This window comes from Plecotus auritus, assembly GCF_963455305.1.
Source record: "Plecotus auritus genome assembly, chromosome: 8".
NCBI lineage: Eukaryota > Metazoa > Chordata > Mammalia > Chiroptera > Vespertilionidae > Plecotus > Plecotus auritus.
In genome coordinates, this window is record NC_137782.1 from 95,082,476 (window position 1) to 95,098,302 (window position 15,827).

The 15,827-nt window shown below is 44.7% G+C and overlaps 1 protein-coding gene across 1 annotated transcript in view; it reads left to right on the forward strand.

Moving 5' to 3' along the window:
• ZNF831 (zinc finger protein 831) overlaps window positions 1-15,827 on the forward strand; it is a gene marked incomplete at both ends in the record, with an annotated part of 59,965 nt that overhangs the window by 6,235 nt on the left and 37,903 nt on the right. The window contains one exon of the mRNA XM_080684557.1: window positions 14,404-14,555. Coding sequence (XP_080540683.1) covers window positions 14,404-14,555 — 152 coding nt within the window. The remainder of the gene's footprint in view (window positions 1-14,403; window positions 14,556-15,827) is intronic.

Genomic DNA, 15,827 nt, shown 5'->3' on the forward strand with positions numbered 1-15,827 from the left:
GGGCTGGGCAACATTCTTCTGCTTGCCACTCTAACCATTCATCTGTCCGTCCATCTATCCACCCGCACACATGTGACTGTATGTATGCATATAGATAGGGTGTCCCAAAAATGTATACACTTTGACAGCTGATAACTCACTTAATTTTCACTCCTTTTGAGGTTTAACTGATTTGAAATAATGGGTGAAGCCAGACTAAGCTTTGAACAAAGAAAATTTATTGTAAAGTGCCACTAGACTATTTTTTTATGGGGGATACATAAAAAATAAAGTTCACAGCATAAAACTGGCAACAGTCAATGAATTGAGGGCACATAAGTACCCAACGAAATGATTCTTGACGTTTGTGATTCCATTGCATCGCGTTATCAGCAATGCCTGGATCAGAATGGTCATCAGTTCAAAAACATGGAAATGATTTAAAAAAAAATCATTTCTATAGATTCTTTTAAATCTTGAAAATGAGCTGTATGTTTATAAACACTGACTTTATACTCATTCAAAGTGCATATACATTTTTTGGGGATACCCTGTATGTCTCAACTTATCTATCCATCTCTATCATCTATCAACCTGTGTGTTCTCTCCTCAAGAAAGAAGCCTATATTTTTAATTCAATTTCCCATTTTACTTCAGTTGTCTTAATGTTCTATAGAAAACAAAATACTGTCCTAACCAGTTTGGCTCAGTGGATAGAGCGTCGGCCTGCGGACTGAAGGGTCCCAGGTTCGATTTTAGTCAAGGACATGTACCTTGGTTGTGGGCACATCCCCAGTAGGCGGCTGATGTTTCTAACTCTCTATCCCTCTTCTTTCCTCTTTGTAAAAAAATCAATAAAACATATTTTAAAAATAATAATTTTTTAAAAATTAAAAAAAAAAAGAAAATGAAATACTGTACTCGAGATCCCCCTCCAGGCCTTTGCTCATAGGGAATGGTGAGATTTCTGTATCAGAATATTGCCAGGGCCAGCCTGACAGGTTGAACCGAGCTGAGGTAGGGAGGTGGGAATTGAGAAAAGAAAGAAAGACAGGAAAGTGGGATCGGGAGGACTACAGGTCATCGAGAGACTGCAGCAAGTTTATTAACTGCGTAATGCTTTTTATACATAAAACACTGAATAGGAGGTCTGTCAAGAGGAATGTATTCTTTGTTCCTCTTAATCTCTAAGGGAGAGACAGAGCAGAAGGACAGATTCTCAGTACAGCAAATCTCAGTAAATAGTTACAGACTTCTTGGTAAGCTATGAAAGGTTGCTCTCATTCTACTGATAACCGCCATCCAAACAAGCCTGGGAAAACTGTGTGGGTAGGGGACAGCCTTGCTAGTCCCCTCAGGTGCAAGGACCGAGTCAGCTTACACCCGGTCTCCAACAGATCCCCCTTCTTTGTTTTTTAGGCGGAGTTCATATAGTCTTATTTGTAGGGATCTGATGCTAGATCCGATGGTTCGGAAGCAAACTGGAAGCAAACAGACAATAGTTGATATTTGGATGGTGGACAAATGGTGGCAATGTAGGTCCGACCCTCTCTGGTTTGGTCCTGGGTAACCTGCAGCGACGTGCAGCTGCTGACTGCTAGCATGGCAAGGCGTCGTCAGCATCTTCTATCTCTGGACTGTTTCTTCTCTTGTCTTCGTGGTTGGAGTAGACCTGTCAATCCCTCTCTGTTGTAGGAATCTACATGGTCTTGAAGTTGTTTTCTGAAAATATACAAACATATTCTCGACCAAAAGTTAATAAAGGAATCTTTTCTATAAATTTTACTTGGGATCCTTTTTATTTTTGCCCAAACAATTTTCCTTTGGCCTGTTTGACACCATGTATGTTTTTCATTGGTGTCTTGCTGTTAGCATTACAAATGAAAATTAATTTTTTAAAGTAAAAATTTTCTAGATGTAATTTACTTACAGGATATTTTTCCTTACATGATATTCTTCCACTATCCCCCCCCCCTTTTTTTTTTTTTATTAATGGAGGGTTTTTGTTACTTTAAATTCTGTCTTAAAATTTTGCTATTGAATTTTAAGAAATATTTTGCCCTCCTTAGAGGCTAAAACCTTTATAACATTTAAAATATAGTTATTAATTTTTATTTGATAAGGCTTTCTATGTAATTTCAAGTATATTAGACCTGTTAAATTTAAAATTTTCCTTTAAGAAGAGAGAATAAATTTCTTTTATTACTCCGGGCCCTTGGAGCTTTCTAAGAATTATCTCTGTTAAAACCTTGAAATTTTAACATGGAAAAAACTATCAAATATATATCTATATCTATATCTATATATGATTTAAAGATTATAATACCTTTTATAATTATTTTAAGATATTAATTAGATTTTAAACTAGTTTTTGTATAGAAAAATTTTGGTTGGGATTACAGAATTAATCCTCTTTTTTAATTAGACTAATAAGTAACTTACTTTAAATTCCTAATTATTTTTAGAGAAAACATCATCTTTTATTTTCTTAATAATTTTTTATACTTTAGATATTTAATTACTATAACTATATAATTTCTCCTAATTTAATTTGCACTTTGAACTTTTAAAGCTGGTAAATTAAACAGTAGTTCCTAGATTAATAACACTTTTATTTTCTTAATCAATTAATAGCTTTAATTCTGTCCTCTAGGTTTTTTATGAGGAAATAAACTCAGATTATTAAACAAGTTTTTATCTTTTGATTAACAGGCCTAGCCTAGCCGCTTGACCTTTTAAAACAGCTATGATTTTTCTTTGCCTGGGGAAATTGAGTAGCAAGCCTGCAAGTATTCAAATGCAAAAATTGTCCTTAAAGAACGACTACTGGCAGGAACTGGTCTACCTGTCCTGCTGGGGAAAGGGCATCTACCCTTCCTCTATTTACAAAAGGTATAGCCAGCCCTCACCTGGGCTATTTAGATTTTTATAATTAATATATTATCTATATTTTAACAATTTCTTTGAGATTCTAGAGTTAATTATAATTATTTTAAAGTATTTACTATGGATAAATTCTATAACAGAGACAAATTTACTTATTTTCTTGAAGGCCTTAAAAGTTAACTTTTTAACAAGGTTTATTAGCATTTAAAAACTCTTTATTATGGAAATGCCAATCCTGCTGCTAGAACCTAGCCTGTGTCTTCTCCTTTTGGTTCCTTTATGCCATCTTTACTTTTTCATGGCGAGAAAGGAAACTTTAAATTAGCATACTGGGAGAGTGGGCTTCTATATTGGCTCTCCACATGTCTCCCTTCCTCCACATCCTGCTTACTTCGGGAGAAGTTTTAGTAACAGATCTGGCCGAATTTCTTTTCATGCTTAAAAGATAGACAGATCTTAAATTTCTTCTTTCTTTTTCGCTTTCTGAAGTAATAACTAATACCCAATTTGGCCAAGATTTGTATTTCCCTGCGAGTTCTTCTATAATTTTTAAATGAAACCTTAAGTAATCTTATTGCGGGAGAGCAGATAGCTCTGCCCTCTCCTGCCACCTTTGAATTTCTCTGTACCAGAGGCGGTTTTAGCAGTGGAGTTTCACTTATTACAGATTTTAAATTCCAAATACAAACTAAGATTTTAATTTGAATAAGAAACCACATTATTTTATGATCGCATAGACTTCAACATTTGCTATAGAGGGCATTTTCCCTAGACTCTAGCTGTCCCATGCTTTACTCCCTACTATCAAAAAATTGCTCCTCCCTTACCTTAACCAGTGCACTTTTTATCCGGAGGAGTTCCTCACCCTCTGCTTCCCAAGTCCTCAGGTCCGTGTTCAGGCGCCAATTGCCAGGGCCAGCCTGACAGGTTGAACCGAGCTGAGGTAGGGAGGTGGGAATTGAGAAAAGAAAGAAAGACAGGAAAGCGGGATCTGGAGAACTACAGGTCATCGAGAGACTGCAGCAAGTTTATTAACTGCGTAATGCTTTTTATACATAAAACACTGAATAGGAGGTCTGTCAAGAGGAATGTATTCTTTGTTCCTCTTAATCTCTAAGGGAGAGACAGAGCAGAAGGACAAATTCTCAGTACAGCAAATCTCAGTAAATAGTTACAGACTTCTTGGTAAGCTATGAAAGGTTGCTCTCATTCTACTGATAACCGCCATCCAACAAGCCTGGGAAAACTGTGTGGGTAGGGGACAGCCTTGCTAGTCCCCTCAGGTGCAAGGACCTTGTCAGCTTACACCTGGTCTCCAACAGAATATCTGTTCTATTTTTTCTTGTTTTGGAAAATAAAACATAAAATAAAATACAGGAAAGCTCAGAAAATATATGACAGACTCCTGGGTAATGATCCAGTGTGAACAAATGTTAACATTTTGTTATATTTGCTTCTGAGTCTTTAAAAAATCACATAAACTGTTACTTTATACATTAAATGTTATGCAAAATAAAATAAATAAAACACAGAAGATAATGATGTAGTTTTATGTATTTGGCACTAATTGTTTCAATCCATGTTCTCATACTTAGAAAATTGAGGTATCCACTACTTGCATATAATAATGTTGATTTCTGTCTTTGAAATATGTACATAAATATCATGCTATATTTATTGTTCTGCCCGACTTTAAACTCAGTATCGTGTTTCTGAAGATATAGCCATGCTGCTACATACAGTTCAAATTCATTCCCTTCATTGCTATAGAGTGCTCATCTAATGAGTACAACATTTCACTTATTTCCAAAATGTTTGACTTATTTTGCAATGAGCATGTGTATGCATGCCTCCTTAGGCACAGTGCAAGAGGTGTTCTAAGAAATATACTTAAAAGTGGAATTTCTAGATGATAAAGTAATCACGTTTTCAACTTTGTAAGTTATTACCAAGTCCCTCCACAATGGCTGTGCCATTTTCCTCCTCTGGGAGCAAGCGGCAGCCCTGTGCCCACTTTCTTACTAAGGTCTGTTATTAGCAGATGTTTAAGGGCTTTGCCCATCCAGAATTTGTAGGATTCTGTACCTATTTTAGATCTGTCTATACATATAGATCTGTTATATACATATGTATACATATTCTGTACCTATTTTAGATCTGTCTATATTATTTGCCTGTTATATACATATACTAGAGGCCTGTTGCACGATATTCGTGCAAGAATAGGCCTTCCTTCCCCTGGCTTCGCTCCCAGCTGCCTGGGAGCCTGCAAGTCCTTGCTCCTGGCCACCCGGGAGCCCGCAAATCCTTGCTCCCTGCCGGAGCACCGCTCCTATAGCTCCCCCCATCACCACCCCTCCTCCTTATAGCAGGTGTTCCTCCCCTCCTGGCCACTCTGCGCCTGCATATACAAATTAACCCACCATCTTTGTCGGGTTAATTTGCATACTCACTCCTCATTGGCTGTGGGCGTAGCGGAAGTATGGTCAATTTACATGTTTGTCTATTATTAGGTAAGATGTAGAGAGGTCTGTGTTACTTTTATTTATTCCACTAGAGGCCTGGTGCACGAAATTTGTGCACTGGGGGGGCAGTGTCCCTCAGCCCAGCCTGCACCCTCTCCAATCTGGGACTCCTCAGGAGATGTCTGACTGCTGGACAGTCGGACATCCCTGGCAGTTGGACATCCCTCTCACAATCCAGGACTGCTGGCTCCTAAGCACTCGCCTGCCTGGCTGCCTGATTGCCCCTAACCACTCTGCCTGCCAGCCTGATCACCCCCTAACTGCTCCCCTGCCAGCATGATTGACACCTAACTGCTCCCCTGCTGGCCCGATCATCCCCAACTGACCTCCCCTGCAGGCCTGGTCACCCCAAACTGCCCTCCCCTGCAGGCCTGGTTGCCCCCAACTGCCCTCCCCTGCCAGCCATTTGTGACAATGTGGGGGCGGCCATCTTGTGATGACATGGGAGCGACCATCTTGTGATGACATGGGGCACCCATCTTGTGACAACGTGGGGGCGGCCATCTTGTAACACAAGGGTGTGAGGGTCAATTTGCATATTACCTCTTTGTTATATAGGATTAGGAATCCATTGGGCTTTTATGATTTATGGATTGATGTCTACCTAGAAAATTCTCAGGCCTCATTCCTCAAACACTGCCCTTGCCCTGTTCTCTCTCCTCTCTTTCTGGAACACTAAAATAATGTATCATAGCTGTCCTCAGTCTTTCATGCCTCTTTTTTTTTTAATCCTAATTCAAGGATATTGTTCCACTGATTTTTAGAGAGTGGAAGAGAGAGGGAAAGACAGAGAGAAATATCAATGTGAGAGAAACACATCAATTGGTTGCCTCCTGTATGTGCCCTGACCAGAGTCTGGGCTGGGGAGGATCCTGCAACTGAGGTCTGTGCCCTTGACTGGAACCGAACCCGGGATCCTTTGGTCCATAGGCCAACGTTCTATCCACTGAGCCAAACCGGCTGGGGCTTCCATTGCCTCTTAACCTCTATTTTCAATAACTTTGTCTCTCTGTGCTATCATCTTTGTTCAGATCTATCATTAAAATTTTACTAATTTTCTTAATCCACTGACTTATTTTTGAAAAGCTCTGTTGAAATATATTGAATTTCAATATTATGCATAATTAAAATATGCAATTTAATAAGTTTTGATATATGTGCACACCTGTGAAACCAATAACACCATCAGGATAATGAATGTGCCCATATCCCCAAAGTTTCCACGTGTCCCTTTGTGATTCCTGCCTCCTGCCCACCTGGCACCCTCCCATCCCCAGGTAATCACTGATGTGCCTGCTGTCACTATAGCTTAGTTTACTTCTTCTAGAATCTTATAGAAATAAAGTCATACAATATGTGCTCTGTTTCTTGGGGAGGGGACACTGGCTTTTCAGGTCAATTCATATTGTTGTGTGTATGAATAATTCATTCCTTTTATTGCTAAACTAGAGGCCAGGTGCACGAAATTTGTGCACGGGGGCAGGGTGTGTCCCTCAACCCAGCCTGCACCCTCTCCAATCTGGGACCCCTCGAGGGATGTCTGACTGCCCATTTAGGACATCCCTCTCACAATCCAGGACTGCTGGCTCCCAACTGCTTGCCTGCTTGCCTTCCTGATTGCCCCTAACCTCTTCTGCCTGCCAGCCTGATCACCCCCTAACCACTCCCCTGCCAGCCTGATTGATGCCTAACTGTTCCCCTGCCAGCCTGTTTGCCCCTAACTGCCCTCCCCTGCAGGCCTGGTACCCCCCAACTGCTCTCCCCTGCAGGCCTGGGTCTCCCCTAACTGCCCTTCCCTGCAGGCCTGGTCACCCCTAACTGCCCTCCCCTGCAGGCTTGATCGCCCCCAACTGCCCTCTCTTGCAGGCCTGGTCCCTCCCAACTGCCCTCCCCTGCTGGCCATCTTGTGGCGGCCATCTTGTGTCCACATGGGGGCAGCTATCTAGTGTGTTGGAATGATGATCAATTTGCATATTACTCTTTTATTAGATAGGATAGAGGCCTGGTGCACGGGTGGGGGCTGGCTGGTTTGCCCTGAAGGGTGTCCTGGATCAGGGTGGGGGTTCCCTTGGGGTGTGGGGCGGCCTGGGCGAGGGGCCTGTGGTGGTTTGCAGGCCGGCCATGCCCCCCAGCGACCCAAGTGGAGGCCCTGGTATCTGGGATTTATTTATCTCCTATAATTGAAACTTTGTAGCCTTGAGCAGAGCCAAGCCTCTTGCTTGCTCCATGGCTGCAGCCATTTTTGTTGGGATTTATTTATCTTCTATAATTGAAACTTTGTAGCCTTGAGCAGAGACCAAGGCAGGCCAGGGCAGGTGGAAGCTTGGCTTCCTCCATCGCCAGGGGCAACTCAAGCCTGCTTGCTCCGTGGCCGCAGCCATCTTGGTTGGGTTAATTTGCATACTTGCTCCTGATTGGCTGGTGGGCATGGCTTGTGGGTGTAGCGGAGGTACAATTTGCATATTACTCTTTTATTAGATAGGATAGGGTAGATATGTCAGAATTTGGTTATATATTCACTTGTTGGTAGACATTTTGTTTGTTTCAGTTTGGGGCTGTTAAAATAGAATGACTATTCCTCTAGATATCTTTGTATGGGTTATGCTCTCAGTTTTCTTGGGTACATACCTAGAAGTAGAATGGGTGGAACACTGCCCTAACCAGTTTGGCTCAGTGGATAGAGCATCGGCCTGCGGACTCAAGGGTCCCAGGTTTGATTCCGGTCAAGGGCATGTACCTTGGTTGCGGGCACATCCCCAGTAGGGGGTGTGCAAGAGGCAGCTGAATCGATGTTTCTCTCTCATCAATGTTTCTAACTCTCTATCCCTCTCCTTTCCTCTCTGTAAAAAATCAATAAAATATACTGAAAAAAAAAAAAAAAAGAATGGATGGAACATATGGTAGATGCATAATTGATTATTTAAGAAGCTGCCAAACTATTTTCCAAGGTGACTGCATCGTTTTTGTTCCTACCAGCAGTGTGGGGAGTACTAACTTCTCCCCATCCTTAACAACACTCAGTGTGGCCATTCTTTTTCATCTTTACTCGTATTTCCAATCTTTAAAAAAAACAACACTTGCCAGTTTGTGCCTGACAGCGCCCACATGGGAAGTCTCAGCCTATCTGACTGTTTTCTGTGCTAGCTCTCACTAATGGTGCCTGGTTTCCTGGTTTGTTCTCAGAGTTTTGGCGGTGAGCTGAGATTTTTGGGACTTCAAGATTTGGCTTGGAGGTGGGTGTCTTCAGTGGTGACATGCTTCACCTCTGCTGGGTGCCTCTGGTCACTTACTTTAAAGAAAAGTCTTGGTTTTAGCTTTCTTCATGTCACTGGACAGTGAATTCAAATTGCAAGCCCATGAGAAGACTGTCTTCTTGTTATGAAACCAACAGAAGAGACTTTTGCCCCCTCTGCTCTGTGAGAAGGTTGGAGTTTTTATGTCCTCGGAGCAGGTGGTGGGGGTAGGTAATGCCAGTGTTCTTGATCCAGCATCTAGAAGGGTTCAGCAATCTGGAGAAGGCACTGTGTGTAAATTAAATAAGAGTCCAGAAACGAAACATAATTTTTGGAAGGCATTCTAGGGGGCCAGAGGAGCTTGGCTAAAGAAACCAAGTTCTCCTTGTCTCAGGACCCCTTGCTTTTTATTAACACAATTTGTCCGAAAGTGAGGTAGATATACACATCAAAGGGTAGGGTTTCCTATACAGAGTCCATTGTCAGGTTTGGGAGAAACTGCCTTTGGCTGTTCAGGTGTTTGGCCAGTAGGAGGCAATAACATGTAGATTAAGATGCCCTGAGCTGTCTGGCAGTAAACAATCAATTTATGTATCCTTTTCAGGTATGGGGAAATGCCTTTAGCCATTCCCAAGAGGCGATAACATATGTGACGGAGCCCTTGTTGAGTCCCCAAGTTCCATCAACCTTTTGATGAAACTCTTGCAATTATGACATGCTGGAATTGGCTTCTGGCAGGTAGGGTGTGTTATCGCCCACATGTTGAGGGTATGACCCTCTGAGGTTTCTGCTTTGTGTAGGAGTGGACTCTCACCTGGGATAGAGTCTGGGTTTCAATCCTGCACCCTTCACCCCTGCAGACCATGCAAATGAAGGACCAAACTCACCTCAAATGCCTGCAGAATGACAAAGCTCGCTTACCTTTCCAGGTTTCTGTTTCCACTGGGTTTTTGACTTTTAAGTGTATCTTACCTTCTAGTCAGAACACCAATGCATTTCGTGTTAAGCATTTTCCTGTTTAACACATCTGAGTTGGGCTCAGTGTGAGGGTGGGTGTGGCCGCCGTCACTCAGGGGAGCTGCTGTGGGAAACGGTTCTTATTTTCTAACCTTGTTTATGATTCTCTTGTCATTAAGAAGTGGTAATTTTGATGTAGGCAAGTGGAGCTACCTTTTCCTTTATAATGATAACTTTTGGTCTTGTTTAAGAAACCTTCTCTTACTCTCAATCATAAATACAAAAATGCATTCTCTTGTGCTCTCTCTGTGTAACGTAAGAAAGGACCTATTTTTGTTCATATAAAAAACTATGCATGGGTCAAATTTGGCTCTTGACCAGTTTTTGTATGTCTTTGTGAGTGACGCATGGCTTCTACGTTTTTGAAAAGATACATATAAATGTGTACATGAAGAATATGTGTCAGAGATTGTGTGTCACCTTCAAAGTCTAAAATATTTATTATACTCATTTTCTGGGTCTTTATACAAAAAGCCTGCAGACTCCTGGATTAATCACTTTTTTTCTCTCACTTACTTGCTATATTTTAACTCCCCCTTGTACCTAGAGTTTTGGGGGGCCCTCCATTCTGTCTTATCCATCTCTTTGTTTGTTGTCAACTCCAAATACCACACTCATGAAAATGGCTGTTTCCATCATGAAAGTACGTGAGCTGAAGGACAGGAGTAGAGCGCAGGCTCCGTCCTCAGAGTGGAACTGGGGAAACGGGGAGGTTCGGACTCCATGCCTCCTTGCCCGATGTTAACTAGAGGCACAGAAATGCAGAGAGCTCATGAGTGCACCTCCCTGGTCCAGAGAAGTGCTGGACCGTGGAATTGGATTTCATTGATTAATTTGTAACTGTGGGCCATGCCCTACGGAGCATGAAACACCTGAGCCTTGATCTAGGAAGCTCCTGGCAAAGGGAACAATGAATGGTGAAGTCCCAGGAGCACGGAGGTGATGGGGTAGAAGGCTCTCCCTGAGCCCTGAAACATGCCCTCATCCCTGAAGAGGAGAGCAGAAGAGAGAACCCTGGGTGCCACAAACACCATTCCCCTAATTGCTGATGTCTGCGTTATAACACGAGGCCTCTGGGGGGAGGGGTGTCTGCTCACTTGACCATGACACACTTTCTTGTTTGACGGGGTGGCACTCTTAGTATCGAGAGCACCGTTTCTGAAGTGAGATGGAGACACACACCTGGAGGTGTGGCGGCCACTAGTACAGGCACCGGAAGCTTTCACCATGGTCCTTGCCCTGCTTTGTGGGAGCCGGAGGGCCCTTGTTATTCCCTGTGGGGTCAAGAGAGGAGGGTGACAGGAATCCTACGAACATATTCTTTCCCCGATGAGCATGTGAGAAGCAGGGGTGTACACTTGTGGGACCCTCTCCTTGGAGGAGACCAGGGTGGGCTTGAGGAGGTAGGGTGGTCAGTGGCTTTCAGCCGGTGTCAAGGTACATGACAAACACCTTGGCCTGCTCCTTCTGTGAGCTTCCCACTGGACTCCAGGTAACATGGTATTCCCTGAGCTCTTGGCCTTGGCCAATGAGCCGTCGGGGTTCCTGCTGAAGCTGCGGTGGGGTAAGAAGGCTTTTTTCTCCCATGAGTCTATAAACAGGGGTTCCTTGCTGGTCTTACATCTGAATCCGCGATACAGGCTCTTCTTGGAAGACCTACAGAGAGGGATGAAGACAGTGGAAGCTGTGCCGAGCGGAGGAGTCATCTTTAAAACCTGGACTTCAAATGGCAGCTTATGTGTTTTGTGTTGTTTTTAAGTAAACCACCATTCAGGCCAGCTAGAAGTAGCAAATTAGACACAAATACAGAAATCCAGATTGATCTCAGAAACACGGCTGTGAGTGAAAACAAAGTGAGAAAAAGACGTCTCTGTGGTCAGTGTCCCACACAAGCGCTGCACACATTTAGAAGCACATGTGCTATTGAAGGGTGCTTGTCCAACACCCCAGGGGTGGGAATCAGAAGGGAAGAGGGGAAAACACTTGAATGGTGTCTGAGGTTGGGCTCCCTAGAAGCAGAGCCTGAGGGGAGGTTCTTGTATGAATGGTTGATGGAGGGAGGGCTCTCAGGAGGCTGGTGAGTAAGAGCTGCAGACCAGGGCAAGGGGAGATGTTGGTGAAGATGTGCTGCTGGGTGTCCAGTCCTGCGGGACCCCATGGGGAGCTCTGGAGTGGGGAATGCATAGTAGAGACTGTCCTGCTCGGAAGCCAAGGGACTGAACAGTCGGCCTTTCCTGGTGGGGAGGGGTGCAAATTCCCTCAGGCCTCTCCAGGCAAGATGCTCCCATCTGCCAAGGGCAATTCCCTAGGGGAGGGAGTGAGTGAGTCACAAGTAGCCAACACTCCAGCAGCCGGGCCTGGGTGTGCAGCCTGGTGGAGGCGAGGCTGCAAGAGGCTGTGTGATTGGTGATGGCCAGCTTGCAGCCCCTGCCTCACCCTGGCTGCTCATTCCCAGGGCCATGCTGCTCCAGGAGGGGCTGCATGAGAAGGTTCTGGGAGAAGCCAGGAGAGAAGGAGACAGACCCTGCCCATGACTAAGCAAAAGAGTGCTTTGAAGACAATGCCAAGACCTACTTGGGCTCCCCCTAAGGGCAAAGGGTCCAAATTCCACCCTAACAAACTCTGAGTTCAGCGCTGGCTTCTTCCAGCAGAGCAGGCTTCTAGCTATTTCATTGAGTGGAGTGCCTCGATCCTACATTTTCCAAAAGCAAAACCTCCCTGCAGCTCAAGCTGTGCAATTCTTAACACCTGCAAGCGCCTGGCAGCCACCCACTGATGTGGGGGCAGAGGTGACTGCAGCATGAAAAATTCTCCGCGTGACCCTGCACCTTCCTTCCTTCCTTTGTCTCTGCACTTTGAGATCACTCTTGCCCGCCCCTCCTCCCCCCCCACCAGCAGGAGCCCCCACTGGTTCAGGCTTTGTGATGATGCAGCCCTGATGCTTCTTACCCTGGCTCAGATAGCGGTTTCAGGAAGCTGTGATCTTGGCAAGCAGGGACCCCTGGGAATGATGGCTCCTGCCCAAGGCCAGGAAGGCAACTGTGCCCTATAAGTGGCACCTCTCCTAAACCCAGACGCCAGGAAAGATGAACAGGAAGTCCCTTTCTCATTGTTCTGCAGTCAAAATCAGTGCCTGAGGACACTGCATTCATTCTGCAGACCTGATTTAAAATTCTGCCAGTGCCCTGGCGCTCAGGGGACTGCAGCCGGATGTCGGCAGAGGCTCAGACAAACGAGAAAGCAAAATGGTCAAGCAGGTTGCCCGCCCCCGCCCTCCAGCCAGGTGGTTCTGAGGAGTGTCGTGGAAGAAGGATTCTTGTGAACTGAGGATTTATAATGGAACGAGTCCTTGTGGCTTGACCAGGCAGCTAGAAGCGGGGTAGAGACCCGTTTAATGAGCTGACCACTCATAGGGAACTCTGCAAAGTGGTCCGGAGCCCTGGATGAAGAGTCTAGCTCCCAAGTGGCCACCCGGTCTGTGAGTCTCAAGGCACCTGGCAGCTGCTCTGCATCTCAGTTCTTCCCCCTGCAACACGGGGGCGCTAGACTAACTTGCTGGTCTGCTTTTACATGCATGTTCCTATTAGTGACAAGTTGTGAGCCTGCACCCTAAATAAATGCATACTAGTAACTGTTCATTTACAAATACTACATATGTGGCCAGGCAAAAATCACCACTGGTCAAAATTACCCTTAAAATTGTTTAGTTAGGCACCATGCTGAAGTCATACTGTTTGTTCAGTTAGCTCTTGTTCTCTAACAACCCAAAACAGAGGATTAAAATGATACCATTTATTTAGCTTGCAATTCTATGGGGAGGTGTTTCAGGCTGGGCCCAGCTGAATGGTTTTTCTGATGTTGGCTGGGTTGGCATATGTGTCTGTGGGCAGCAACCGGGGCTGCCAGGGACTGGATGGGCTGGAGGGCCACCCCCTGCTATGGCCTGTCTTGGCTCCATGGGTTTATCATCCTCCAGGAGGCTAGCTTGGGTGCGTTCTCCCAGCACAGGCAGAGCAGAACATGCATTATGCACATTACAAAGGACATGCAACAATAGACATAAGAATGTCTAGATGAAAAGAACTATAAACAGAAGCTCTAGACTTCTCTTTCCCTGCTGTTCCTTGGCCCTCTTCTTTGTTTTGGAGGTTAGCCAGATGATATGGAAGGCTTCTCTAGATGGAATGTCTGTGATGCTCATTTTTTTTCAAAGGAGATCCTTTAGACCCACACTGTCCAGTATGGTAGCCATGAGCTATGTGTGGCTATATAAATTCATCAAATGAAATAAAATGTAAAACTCAGTTTCTCAGAAACTAACTATATTTCAAACACTCAGTAGTTTTGTGGTTAGTGACTACTACTGCCTGGGTCAATGCAGATTACAGAACATTTCCATCATTGCAGAAATTTCTATTTGATAGCCTGTTTATTAAGGAGTCAAGACTATTTGTCCCAGTCTTTAATTACAGCACATGTTATGTGCTACACAGCACGGGGAGCATTTTATAAACACTATCTCATTTAGTCTCTAAAACAACCTCATGAATAAGGTCCTATTATTGTGCCCATGACATGGAGGAAAAACGAGGAGAGGAGAGATGAGGAGTTTCTAAGAGCTGACAAACAGAGGTCAGCCCTCTGTTCTCCCAGGGACTTGGGTTTTATTGTCTGAGCATCACTGTTTGGGGATGTTGTGTGTATGAGCTTCTGGACACATGCTCCCAAGGCTGGTCACTGAGTGTGTGCTTCTCTGTCCACAGGTACAGAGGGAGTTTCTTGCAGGGTCGAGTTCGACTCAGAGTGAGTAGACTACGCAAGCCATTCCGGGTGCTGAGAAGAGACTGCCACCCTCCCCCACTAGAGGGGCTGGACCCATGCAGGACCCTAGGGCAGGCTTCTTCTGAAATGTCAGGTAATGCTCTCTTTGAATCCATGTTGGGCGTGAAAAGGCACCAGGCTGCTGGGGATGCAGGGTGAGCAGGAGACAGCCACCCTTGCCCTCAGGAGCCCAAAGTCTAGTAGGGGTACAGATGATGTCACAAAGGTGTGACATTTGTGCGACAGTCAACATGACCCTAAACTAGTGGACAAGGTACCAGTGAGATTGATTGAGAATCCAATACTGAGAAGTTGACAGACACCCTTGAGTACTGGGCACGTGTACTAGACACAGGTTTCCTGCAGGACCTAGGAAATGGGAGTCAGAACTCTTGGTGTGTCTACCTTTCCACATCTTTAAAAAAGTAGACTCAGTTCTTTCTACCCGACCATTGTTGAGGCTGAAATAGGTCAGTGGATGGGCTTGCCTGTCCATGTGAAATAGAAGAGTAAGTAGTTATTATGTGTTAAGAGCTGCAGGAACACTGCTTACATATGAAGCGGTAAGAGGTCCACTCTTCATGCTCGGAAATAAATAAAGGATGAACTAATGGAGACTGCTTCCTGGAACATGGGCTATTTTAAGTTGCACTCACTGGGCAACCAGCACAAGTTACTTAACTTCTCTGGACCTCAATTTTCCCTCCCTTTCTCCCCTTTCCCCAGCAGTAATGAGTCCCGTCTTAGCCTTGCTTGCACGGTGTTGACTGGGAAAAATGAAGACCATCTGTGAAAAGGCTGCAGGGTCCCATCTGGCCACCAGTGACTGAATTATCATCTTTTTGTGGCTGATTGTTGTCTGTTTGGCTCAAGGGCTGACCATGGGCTCTGTCTGGTGGCTGAAGTTTTGCTCCCTGGGGACACCTCCTCCTCCACCTTTGTGTAGCTCCAGTGCCCCCTACAGGCACTGGAGCTACTTTCCTGCTCCCCCTCCACTCCCAACCCCCATCCCTCAACCCCCAAAGCCTATTCCAGTAGGCAAGGACAAAGATTGGTTTCTCAGTGAGAACTGAAATCAAAATAGATATTTGCTCAACTGGATGGCCAATTGTGGACAGGAAAGCACTGTGTTTGTGGCATGTGGAGGGTTAAGATCATGTGGGAGAGGCTGGGATGAGGTGGGGTGGGGAAAATACCATCAGGGAACCCAACTTTGCCCTTTCTTCATTATCTGTGTCCCTCATCCTTAACTCCATTCCTTTCCTCCTTCTCAAATAGATATGGCCAATGGAATTGCCCATTGGGGTGTGCTTGGGTGAACCCAGCCCCCAACCAACCCAACAGTTGTCCCAAATGTCAGAGCTTT